This window comes from Apis cerana, linkage group LG11, assembly GCF_029169275.1.
Source record: "Apis cerana isolate GH-2021 linkage group LG11, AcerK_1.0, whole genome shotgun sequence".
Taxonomy (NCBI): Eukaryota; Metazoa; Arthropoda; class Insecta; order Hymenoptera; family Apidae; genus Apis; species Apis cerana.
Genome location: NC_083862.1, coordinates 1,270,018 through 1,283,348, shown reverse-complemented (window position 1 = coordinate 1,283,348; position 13,331 = coordinate 1,270,018). Strand labels below are relative to the sequence as shown.

General features: G+C 30.5%; 1 protein-coding gene and 1 long non-coding RNA gene across 26 annotated transcripts in view; one reads left to right on the top strand and one right to left on the bottom strand.

The window, feature by feature from the left end:
* The first annotated feature begins 54 nt into the window (after positions 1-54).
* Positions 55-13,331, top strand: part of LOC107998510 (uncharacterized) — a 54,544-nt gene continuing 41,267 nt past the window's right edge. For 21 of the 25 annotated variants that reach the window (XM_062081269.1, XM_062081267.1, XM_062081264.1 and 18 more), the window contains exon 1: positions 8,030-8,171. In XM_062081269.1, coding sequence (XP_061937253.1) covers positions 8,071-8,171 — 101 coding nt within the window. In that variant the 5' untranslated portion in view covers positions 8,030-8,070. Of the gene's footprint in view, positions 714-8,029; positions 8,172-8,784; positions 8,803-11,769; positions 12,393-13,331 lie in introns of those variants that run through there. The other 4 variants (XM_062081259.1, XM_062081248.1, XM_062081270.1 and 1 more) reach the window with 3 other exon arrangements.
* On the bottom strand, positions 3,990-7,354 carry LOC133666895 (uncharacterized). Its single transcript, XR_009831748.1, has 5 exons — positions 7,214-7,354; positions 6,992-7,076; positions 5,230-6,865; positions 5,089-5,165; positions 3,990-4,887 (listed from the first exon to the last, which is right to left on the bottom strand). It is a non-coding gene; the product is annotated as an uncharacterized LOC133666895 (long non-coding RNA).

Here is a 13,331-nt window from a genome sequence, read left to right as displayed (position 1 = left end):
ATAAGTGTGACACGACGACCGAAAGATAGCGGTGTATACAGTGGTTAATAGCATCTCTACGACTACTCTGACAGTGTTGAGCGCGCAGGTAGAAGAAACGCGTTTCGTCCGCGGACAAACGAGCATTTACGAACAACGACGGCCCGGTACACACAAGTAAAAGAAAAATGATGGTGTGCGTAGCTGTGCACAGGTAGAAGGAACAGCGGCAACAGAGGCAGAGGTGCGGCGTGACCGCTTCTCGCTGCGACACTACACGAGACTGCAGTGAGTTGGTCGCTGCCGTGCGTCGCTCTTCACTGCTTTTCGATCGACACGAACGATCGACTGCTCTGGGCCAGCCGTAGATCGTAGAAAATCGATGTAGACTTACAACCTGTTACGCTACCGGCACAATCTTGCATACATCGGCCTCAACACGCACCATTCTTGTGGCAGTATTAGCCTTGACGGGCGCCAGCTAACCTGGACATATACTTAACTTGTACAGCTAGCGCGCATTCACACGTGGATCGCACTGAGTGCGCGGCATCGGTACGTGAATTCGAATCGAGGAAAGTATCCTTAACGGTCGGATGATAGGAGAAAAGTGGCGTCGATATGTGACCTGTGATCGTGTGTCAACAGTGTGCTGGCCAGCGGAGCACCATGTCGACGATGGACGTGTTTCGCATCGCGCAACAGGGACCGCCGACTGCTGAAGAGGAACAAGGGTAACGTTTATCAAAAGTGTTATTTTGCGATTTAGGATTAATCTAATCCTTTGCTTTCGTGCAAAAAAAAAATAATCTTTCTATTTCGTGAGAAGAGTTCAAAGGAATTTACGTGATTGGTCAATACAAGTGATTGTTCTGGAAGATCCAACAGGAATGTTTTTGTTCAAGTTTCAGTTACGTATTGCTTGACTCAGAATACATTTTTAAAAGTGATCGTTTCGAAGAGAGGGGAGGTATAGTCGATAGGAATCGTCGTGTTGAAAAGTCATTTAATCAAGTGTTTTTATGAAAGATTTGACAGATATTTTAAATTTTTATCTAAAAATTTATATACCAAAAGAGTATTTTTCATTTCTGTTAGATAAAATGATCAAATCCCGCTACGAGATTGACACTTGGACGAACATTGTTAGAAACGAATCGTTCGTTATTTATTTGTCTTTATATATCTCCATGACCGTTTACAATTTATCAAAAGGATTTGCGTTATACTTTCTACGCTGCTTGAGGCAATAAACCTCGACGAATACGAACCAGCAGAACGACTGTCGAATACTGAATCGTCGGAAATGAGACGTTCGCGAGAAACCTGTTTTAACACTATTCAGAATTTCTATATCAACCAAGCAAATTAAAATACGGTAAATCGTATACGGTATCTCTGTCTCATTTCTTAGAACATCTTTTAAAATATTTTAAATGATTCTATTGTAAGTAATAATTTTTTCGTTTGATTTAAAATCGATAAAATATTTCTTTGAATAAATATTGAACTTTTTGGTAAATATTTTTAATAAACAAGTTTTAATGATGTGTCTTGTATTGAAATAGTAAACTATAATGAAATCAATTATTAGTTAGGTTAGGTGTATGTGCATTCGACTAATTTTCTTGAAAATTAAATGATATCATTAATTTCGGGATTCCAATATTATTTTGAGTCATATCTTCCATTCTGCATACGAATTATATCTTTTATGATATTTCATAAAATCTTCAACACAAAGTAATTGCATTTTTTTTTTACTGATCCTTTCTGGCGCCAACAAGCGTATAATTAGACAAATGTTCAGATAACGTGCGTGTACTTTTTAATGTTATCTTACCATATAATTTACTCGATGTTGCTACCATAATTGTTCACATGCTTTAAACGATCCTTTCCATTCTATTTTATTTTTCACGAACTAATATATCTCGTTTCATAAACGATATAAGATAAATTCAATTTACAATGGACCAATAGACAATGAATACGATTCATAGCACGAACTTGAAAAAACGATTCAATGGTGTACACATTCGGGCACTAATGATTCAATTTAAATCGAGCTCATGATCACCGATTCCACAGGTGGCTATCGGCGAATAGAAAATACGAAAAGCTTCCATATAAAGGTAGCACCACGATATTAGTCACGTTTCTCGACGGTCTCTCTCCCTTCTCTCTCTCTCAATGTCAATGACTGCTCCCTCAGGGCTAGCTGTGACCCCCCGTGCGAACGAGAGTCTCGTCTTTCTGTATGTCGTAGCATATAGCAGGAGTCAAGTGGAATGGCGCTTTCACACGAAGCCATAAAGAAGTCGTGATTATTTATATTATATATACATATATATACGTATTGTGTCTGAAACGATGGTACAAGTTTCTAAATGTACGAAATAGGTATAAAAATAGGTAATATTTTTAACTCTGCTGTTTTGTTTGGTCTAATTTGACCTATTATGCAAAAAAATCATATATTTGTTTTTGATAAAATTTATATTTTCCTTATCATATTTTAAATATCAACTTGCACAAAACTTTTTATAATAATGTCCTAAGATTTTTGAGAAATAAATAATGAATTGTATTATTATAACATTAATAATGTAATTATTTTTAATTTTATTTTTGCAAATTAATTTAACGATATAATTTAATTGTTTGTATATAGACTTTCGATCAATTATATGCAAAATTGATGATGCATCAAAATAAATATGTTAATACAATATAATTCTTTATTTTTGATTATAAAATTGTATTATCTTGGTATTTTTCAAATATTAAAGAAATATAATAATTATTAATAGCAAAATATAAAAAACAGTTTAAAAATTTTGTTTGTAAAGTAATTACCAAATTATATAAAACAAAATCATAAAATACTGTTATCTGGTAAGAATTATAAGCAAGTGATATTTGTTTCGAGTCAAACGAAATAACACTAGAGATAATCATATTTCCCGCGGTAACTTCGACGCGCGAATAGCAATCCAATTTAAATTTAGAAAAGGATTTTCTTGAAATTTATTAGAATGAAATATTCGATAAAATTAGTAATTGGGAGAAATTTTTCGAAAAAATTTTCCCATGAGTTTCGCCGAGTTTTCATCGGGAATTTCTGTATAACTTATCGACTTATAACTAAGGAGATATTATCGAAACCAGTTCAGGTTCCATTACGACTTTCACTGAAAATTATCTCTACGTAAATATCTCGTCGATAAAACTTTGAACAGTAATAGGTAATCCAATAAATTTTTCTCGTAAATTTACCGCGGTTGTTCTTAACAATTTAATATTGACCCTATAATCGATTGAATTTATAGTATTATTTATCAATTCCATTATTATTTATATTTTTCCGTGGAGATATTAATGCAAGTGAGATCGAAGTAATACTCTCGGAGAAACGAACCTTAAACCTTAAGGTTGACTAACGGGACTTCCGGCGTCCGTACGTACTATACTGTATACAGTGATTGCCGTTGCAATTCCTGTGATCCGTAATATACTGTATTTGCCGGAATGTTGATAAAAAATTTTGTTGATAAAGAATTAGAAATATGTGCCGTCATATTTCCTTTCGAATCTCGCTATAATACAATCGATAGTTGGTAACTTTAACCTCTATATTACTTTTTTTACATAATATATCTAATTTTTTTTTAATTTTTAATTACTCGTATGTTCATATAATTTATCGTATAATTCGAGAATCCTTGCTCGATTTATAATTTGAAAATCTCTTCTTTTTTTATTTTTATAATATTTAAAGTATTTCTATCCGATTATTACCATTAAAATGACATTTATTTCACAAACCTAATTAATATTCATATGCATAATCCAGTTCCCTTATACTTCTTTATTGAAACGTCAAATAATAATAAATCGTGGATATATGTTAATCAATCGTAGTCATTTAGAATACGAAATATAAGTTATAAATCTAATAGTTGATAACAAGTGAAATTATCCTGAACGTATCAAAATATAGAATACTATCCTATGTAGTTAATATTTTATTTTTTTTAAGATACATGGAAATTCTAGAATTCAGAAAATTTCAATCAAAATTAGTATAATCTTTTGTCAAACGAAGGAGACATCAACTCAACACTTTCATATTTCAGGAGACGAGGTCGGAATAAAAAAATTGGTGAAGTAGTAAGGAATATGATACACGCGTTTTATTATGTAGCTAATAATTAATTAAATTAACCACTGGGGAAAGCTATTGTTCTCTCTTGCGTGAAGTTTAAATGACAGCGCGTAATCACGAGGGTAGACACGCTTCTCCGCGTTTCCGCTCCACTTTCCGCTTTAATGTATTAAAAACTTGTCATCGATATATGCACATATTTTTCACGTGCATTCGAAGAGATCGTGCGATTGACCAGAAACCGTGAGAAAGTTAAAAATATCCATCAATATCGGTGAAAAAATCTTAGCGACCTCTTTAATTCGAAAATTTCTGTACATCCCATTTTTAGATAAAATATTCCACTTTTCGATATAACTCAATCGTATCTATGTACGCTTTGCATAAATACGTCGAAAAATTAGGAATATCTAAAAGTAATTTAATTTATAAGAAGTATAAAGACAAGGAAAACTTGAGATATATTTGAAATTTATCTTTTATCCTTCATTGAATAGAAATTTAAAAACAGTTTGATTTTATTCCAAGGAAGAATAGTGGTAAAAAGAAATAGGATAAAACTCGAGACGTTTGAAAATTTAGATAACTAAAAAGATAACTTAGATAACAAGGATGATTCGCATTTATAAAACTGTACGTAACAAGTTCTTAATGCCAGAACGGTTAACTGGATACTCGTTTCCTCGAGAAGGTGCGCCATTTATGGGGAATGGATGGAGGTCCACTCTTCCTGGTGGTATCTGTAAATGGTATTGCCATGATTAGAGGTGTGCTTGTGCAATAGAACTCTACCTAAACGAGAATCATTGCCATTAGTATCCCAGTGTGTTTGCATGCCGAATAGTCTGACCTATCGTCTGAGATATTTGTCGATAATACACGAACTTTTACCGTTTCATTAGGGATTCTTATAACGATACAAGTATTTCATGAATACTAACCTTGGTGAAAATGATGATTGGTTTCCTCGAAGTCGTTAACTCTTTTCCGTTATATCCATTTGCATATTTTCGAGTAACTGTTAAATTTGTGTTAGATTAATTTCTCAGATTGGGTTAAGTTAGGTTAGGTTAAAAGGATACCTTTTTTAAAATTATCGAGAGTTGTCAATTCTATTTCTACTTTATTATGTTACATTATGCGTTAAAAATACAAACACGTTCGATAACAACTGTCGAGAGTTTTACACTCAAATATATTACGCAGTGTATGAAGTACGGTTTCATAGATAAAAGAAAAAACATATAGGCTCGATCCACCAGAAAGACAACTTTGTTCTTGAAAGATAAGATAGGCGATTTCATCAACTTTCTAATGGAAACCAATCTACATATTCAAAAAAATATCGTGACACACGAACCAGACCCTTCTTTATATATCATATAAAATAAATAAATGCAATAATTAAGCAATTGCAATATAATTATAAAAGGAAAGAAACTTATTTTTCATTTATATTTACTGATTATATTTTTTTTTATTCAATTGTAAAAATGGAGAAAAATTGGAAAAGTCACAGTTTTACGCCCCTCGATATAAATTATCCAGACATAAATAGGAGCGGATATACAATTACGCGATCTCGATCACCGATTAGACTGAATTGACATCGTTACACATGTTAACGAAGTTATTTTTTAATTGGCGTGATTAATACTGTTTTATAATGATCATATATAGGAATAATATTAAATTGATGTATTACTTGGAATAATTGGTGAGATGCAAAGCTATGTCATTGTATATAAATCTATGGATACTTGACAGCACATGCACATTAATTCTATGCGTGAAATCAAGCAATATTTTACTTCAGATCTTAAAGGAGAGAACCGTTAAATAATAAACTTTTCGAAGAAAAAAAATATTGTAAAATTATAAGTAATAAAATTTGCTAAGAATTTTTCAGAAAGAATGCTGCATAGAAGATTAAAAAAGGAAAAGAATCATTGATGAAAAAATTGTAATCATTGATTGAAAATATTGTATTGTAAAATTACGATAAAAAAAAATTCATTGAGAATAAATATTTCACAAAATAGAAATTGTATAATATTTTATCTAAAATTTCTTAAAATCGTTTTAAAAAGCTATTGTTTCGCGAATTGCAGTGTCATTATTTTGATCTTCAATAAAGCGATGCAGGATCACATTTATGTTCATGCTCCATAATTAAGTCACAAGCAATGGTTTTGCATGAAACTGATTGTGGAAAATTTACCGATGATGTGATTCACTGTGAACGCGACAAGGAAATGAAAGAACAAAGTTATGAAACATTTATGTTTAATGTAATTTTATTGTTAGTGAATCATTAAACATGAATCCAATTCAAAGTACAAAACAGAAAAGATAAAATACATATAAGATTTTTCGCGAAATTGTCGTCAATAGTGTATAATTAATATTTTAAGATGCTGCAATATGTACATACTTTCACCAATCATTATCCTAACTTGATTCGAAATTTTAATTTATTTTATCCATTAATATTCCATTATAGGAAATATTAAATATTAAATATTAGAAAGTACGTGTTAGGATATCTCGTAAACGATTATCTGACAATGATTAATCAAAAATATTTTTTTCCACGATAGACATCATTTTATGACAAACATCGTTATTCGATAATGATATTATTTAAAAATAGAAAACAAAAATATCATTTAGAAACGCAAAATAAAATTTAAATATTATTTAGAAATGATATAATACCTAAAATAAATAAAACGAAATAATAGAATAAAATTAGCAAAGGAAAAATAATTGCGTTTATTATATTTCAAAGAATGAAAAAGGCATAAGGAAATAATCGAGTAGACCATATGTCTAAACACTCACATGCTCGTCGTTAAAATAATTACACGAACGTCAACAGCGCATACATATTGCGCATATAAATCATTCTTATCTCCTATCAGAACGCCTGTGTCAAAAACATAAATCGATTGTAATCAATCACCTTACATACAAACGTACAATCAATACCAAAAACCTCATGTAAAATGAAGAAAATCACAAGTCGAATCTAAAATGATCTCTATCAAAGATATAGGTACGAACATTGAATTATGAGAAATAAAGACACCAATATCATATTTATCTCATGCATTAAATCTTTTTCCACACACATACTGAAAAAACGAATCTTTCCCGAGTTTCTGAATCACTATGTCACGGTCTGTAGCAGTCGTTGACATCGCACAGATGGAACATTACTGTCTAATGTACGTTCAGTTACACCTCCACTGTAGTACGAGGTAAATGCGAATAACCGAAGCGAACCGAAGCAAAACGAAATATACCGAAGGGACTAACAGCTAAACTGAATTCTACCGAAGGGACTGACACAATCGAACCAAAATAAAACGAAGTATATCGAAAAGCTACGATAGCTACAAAAAAAAAGTGCGGCAAAAGTTACAAAGAATTAAACACAATTGATATAATACTGATATTAGATATACAGTAGATGCAGTAACTCGGACAAATATTTGAAATTTTGTTAGAAAGAGGAAGAAAATAGAACAAATTTTGTGTTTCGAAAAATAAAGTTTCGGATTCGAGTTTTACAGATTACAGATTGAAAAGTTAGTTTTTCAATTCCTAAAATTTAATAAAAAAGTTAGGTCAGGTTCTAAACAATCAAAAATCTAATATTTTCTTCCCTTGATTCATTTAAAATCTAAAATTTACGAAAAAGATTAGGTTAGGTTAAGTTTGGATTAAGTTTTTACTTATCTCTAATCAAAATTTAATATTTTCTCTCTTCAATTTCATATCTAAAATTTATTAAAAAAGATAGAAGTTAGATTGAAATTAGGTTTAATTGAAATTTGCTATATTTATACAATATTTGTAACTGTTCGAATAATTTTCCATCTTGAACCACGGTATATCGGCACACGCACACCTACACCATGTCACTTGCACGCTGCGTCAGCGATAAAGAGCGCCGATTGGTCGCTTCACCGGTTGCTTCTCTGTTCGGTTCAAGACCTAAAGCGGCTGCGCGGTCCAGGTAAGTAACTATACGTACTTGATCGTACTACGTTTCCCATTTACTATTACTGTTCTTACGATTTTCTTTATTAGACACTAAACGTCGTTGACCTATCATCTGTAATCCTTCCATCCGTAACTGTTTTCTAATAAAATAGAATAGAATAGAACACAGATCCAAAGACCGAATACTACGTGACGCGCTCCTTCGATACGTCAGTGTGCCCTTAATATCGGTCGGTAATGGTCGCGGAAAGTGACACCAGCTTGCACCGCGGTTGCCTCGTTTTATTGTGCGAACGAGCATCGGTGGTTCTCGATCCACAGTCTAGCGGCTGTGTTTCGCTTGACCGGATGCGGTCGTAGCAGGATCGTGTCTTCGACCCGAAGATCGGATCTCGGAGGAACTAGAGGGATGCGTAGGTGTAGAGGCAAGGTTCCTTCCAATGTTTTTGATACAATGGAGAAGTGAAAACCAAGTTACTTTGGGGAGAGAACGAAACTCGCTGTTGTCCAATTCATTGAGTTTGTTTTAATTTTGGTTAATATGGTTCAGTGAGACGATTTAAAAGAGCTTGTGGTATTCAGTGGTTTATATGCATTTTAGTGTTCGTTATATTGAAAAGAAGTTATTTCATTACCGTTGGATTGTAAGTAAATTAATAATATGATATATTGTGTTTGGTAAAAATTTAGATAAATTTGAAATTGAAATAAAAAATATTTGAAATAATAATATATTATTTCATTATTTCTTTATTTCAAATTTGATAAAAAAAATAATTATAATAACAGTGATAGAAATTAAGAATAGTATATTATATAAATATATTGAATACTTATTAAACAATAATATTTCAAATAATTTGAAATAATTTCATTTCATAAGTTTCCAATTCTATCAAAAATAAAACCTGATTATTTGATTTAATAATATATATTGGTAATTACACAATAGTGAATATATAAATAAGAAAATGCTTTCTGATTTAATTAATTTTATAAATTATGAAAAATTCTATTTGTTTAAAATAAAAATATTTGTTATATGTTTAAAAGATGTCTATATTATCATTTACATTTATATATTATCAAAGATTTTTTGTTTGAATTATTTTAAGAATTATTTCTTTGGACAAATTTGAAATAAATAAATTGCAAAGTAATTTATTATTGGATATTATTTTAAATAATTTGATATTATTTATATTTTTAGATAGCATTATTAAAAATGATGAAGAAATTATATTTTATTTCAATTTCAAATAAAATTTATCTACATCTAAAAAAAAAAAGTTTACAGCTGTTTATAAGTTCTGTTTCTGGATGTCTAATTGATTGTGTCTCGAATACTTTTCGATTATAAAAGACATATTTAATTAATTTGATTATATGCACGATATTTCAAACATTTATGAATTCTTCATCTCGGATATATTAACATTTATCTGATTCGTCATCTAAGCGTAAAACAAGAGACTATTCAGAATTATGTACATTCTATATATATCATTGATGACTCATCATTTATTAATTTTAATTTGCTAAGATATTCAATTATATTATCCATTTTATATTAATATATAAAAATATAAGAATATAAACGAATATATTTTATTGAGCACTTTTAATAGGATTTGTTTAATAATTTAATCGATAAATGATTATTATTATTATTATTACATTATATTTAACTTCAATAGAATCATCAAGCAAAAAATCGATAAATTCCGGTCACGTAATGGTATAAAGGACTAATTACTTCTTGAGAAGACAGGATATAGAAACTGCAACTTTATCTTGGAGCAATCTCTCCTCAAAGATAAAGCTGTTCAACCAGCTTCATCTATTTCCAGGTTGTTCTCTGTGAAAGACGTTAATCCTTAGTTAGGATACCACTCTATTGAAACTCTCCAATTTTGTATGCAAATTTGGGGTACCGTTGCAATTATAATTACGTATCTTCTTCAAAATGATGCACCTTCTTTTAATTTTTTTCTTTTTGGATTTTTATTTTCTTTTCTGCAATTCTATTTCTATCTTATTTAGGCAAAAGGATGTACACTGAGATGAAAAAGTTTGGAATTTTTCCAATTGTAGATAATTAAGTTAAATTTTCTGCTAATTTTATTGTTAATTCAAAATTAATGCTAGAAATAATAGTATTTTAATAAATTTTAGTCAAACAAATTTTCTGTAATTAATATTCTACATTATTCTAATAATTTGATTTTTCTTTAAATTTTTGCATTCCAAGAAATATAATTAGTTCCAAACTTTTTGAATAGAATAGTTTTAATTATTTCTTGTGATTGTCCAAGATTTTAAAGTTGATACATAAATCCTCATAATTTTTATTGCTGTTAAGGTAATCGCGTGGGATTGGTACACAATAATACTTTATGGGTTTGCCTCTATTGTTATGACTCGTCTTTCTTTTTTAGTTGACCAGATATCGACTACCTGGTCGAAATCCTATTATTCCTATGATAAATTTAAAAATTTTAAAAATTTTTGCATAACAATTATTCATCATGTGTTATTCATTATATTGATAAATAATTAACAGTTAAAATGATTGTTCAATTTATCACAATATAAATGAAGTACCATTAGGATTATGTAATGTTATAAATTAATAAGATATAAACATTTGCTTTCTAATGATATAAGGATAAATGTTTGCTTCGGGAACTGTGTTCTCTATGGATGGAGGTTAAAGGTATGTAGGCTAACGGTATACATATAATTGAAAAAAACCAATGAAAGGAACTGAAAGGAAGCTACTTTTGTTTTGTATTCCTTTCATCTGATATATAATCTGCATCTTAGTTTACATTTATATATTCTTTTTTTAAAAAATACATTTATTTATCTTCATTGACGAAATTATCTTAGAAATATAATAATATAATAATTAAATTATATTAATTATTAGTTATAATAAGTTATTAATTATAATTAAAAATTAAACATATATTTCCTATATTATTTATGAAAAGTACTTACAAATCAATATCTTTATTACACGTTGATTAATTAAGCTTTAAATATATCATCAGATAATATTATTTTATATCTTATTAGAAGACAGTGTTATTCTTTTTCAATAAAAAATTGTCATAATAGAAATTTTACATCTTTATTTTCGTCATTTATTCGCAAACATCTTCATTTCTTTCTATTTTCCACAAAACATACCTTCCACCTCAGAAGGTAAACAAAAATCTACTTTCTTCACGCATGATAAAAACGTTTTAAATCGAGCTACCGTTTATTTACGTTCCATGTTCCTACATCGCGGCGTCCAGCCACGATATTCGAATAGGAAGTGAGAGAGAAAGAGAGATAGGAGAAAGGTATTCGATCGGGATATCTAAAAGCCAAAGGAAATATCGTTCATTGTTATTCGGTCGTGTCCATTGCACCGTACAGTGTGTTGCGTTAATATGCTTTATCATTGTGCCTTGACGGGAATGGAAACCAGATATATACCCGGCAGGCTACACCTACGAGGCTATACTAACGCAACATTGGCACCAACCGAGAAAGATGTAGCAATCTTTCCTCTGCGCACTGTGTCCATTCTTTTTTTATAACAAAAGGGACTAGATACGTCAACTGCACGATTGGACATGAGTCACTGTCATCGAGCCGAATCTCGGGGAAACTTTCGTTTTACTCGTCTCGATATCGTTTCGATATATCGTCGTTTGAACGTTCTTGATTATCCTTCGGTAACTTGAGTGGATATAAGACAGTCAAGTTGTCGCAAATGAAATTTAAGAGAGAAAGCGGATTCGTTGAAACTTGATCTTTCGTGAATATTTTTTAGAATTTTGGAATTTTTTGGTGTACGGAAAAAGTGGTGTATGGAAAATATTTAATCGAAATATCTGGAAATTTGAAGAAAATTATACTTGTATGATTTTTTTTTTTTTTTTTGGTGAATCGAGAGAAAAAGTGAAGTAAATTGAAAAAAAATATTTATGTGTAATTTCTTCCAAATATCTCTAAGAATTTGAGGAAAATTATACGTTTTTTAATTTTGATGGAAAAATTAAAGTTAATCGTTTTATCTTCAAGATAAAATATTACTTGATTTTTATTTTTGGTGAATCGAAGAAATATTGTGTATCAAAATTTAATTTTATTTAAGCCTAATGTGTAAGAATTGTATGTTAATTTTATTAGAAATTCTTACTCAAGAATGGTTGCAGTGTGTAAAAATTGAAAAAAAGTAAGCAATTAATCTTTGTGCATGATTTCTATTAACTATCAATTTAAGATGGAAATTAATATAAATAAAAAAAAATTTCTATAATCTATCCATCTACGGTTGGTCATGAATGTTCATACCTATATTAGATATACCTTATTTTGTTTAAAATCGTCAGACGTGGAAAAGAATAACTTATAATTTTATTTCATCATGATCAAAAGGCAAAATAGAATATACCGAGAAAAGATACTATACCGTACGACACTTGCAATTAGATAACCTTTATGACCAATTGTACGACGTCTCTATTTTCACAACAACTTTTCGGCTAACAATAAATCCGGCAAAGAATTTCGGTTGCCTTATAGTCAAGTGTTATACAATAACTGCAATTAATAAAACACTAATGCAATTTGTCGTTACATCCAACCTTACCTTATGCATTTCCGCCTCGATTGTTGTCCATCCAATGTCAAATTTAGCGAAGGCGGATGTCCTTCGACGATCGAAGAACGTCGCTTTCTTCTTCAGATTAAAAATCCCCGAGACTTTTATTTTCCGTCGAAGAAAAATTACCCTCGATCATACCGATAATTTATTCATAATTATCCATTCTGCAAAGTTGTTAACACCTTCATAATTACTCTCCAACTCTCGAAACTGCCCGAGAGTTTTATTCTAAAACATTTATTTCGAATGCCGTCGTTAATTTCCGCCGAGGAACGCATCACGTGCGTTCGTTGCGCGAGTACTATAGTGTTGACGATCGCGATACCTTGGCGAGCGCATAGTCATAACTTCGATTTAACCGGTCAATGAATAACCGATAGACAGCGCGTAAAGAAACGCCCACAGGGATTGCAATTATTTAATTATCAGGGGTGAAACTTTTTCCCGGGGAAAATTCGGGAATTTTCGAAATTTCCATTCGATCGACGATAATGAGAATCCAATTTG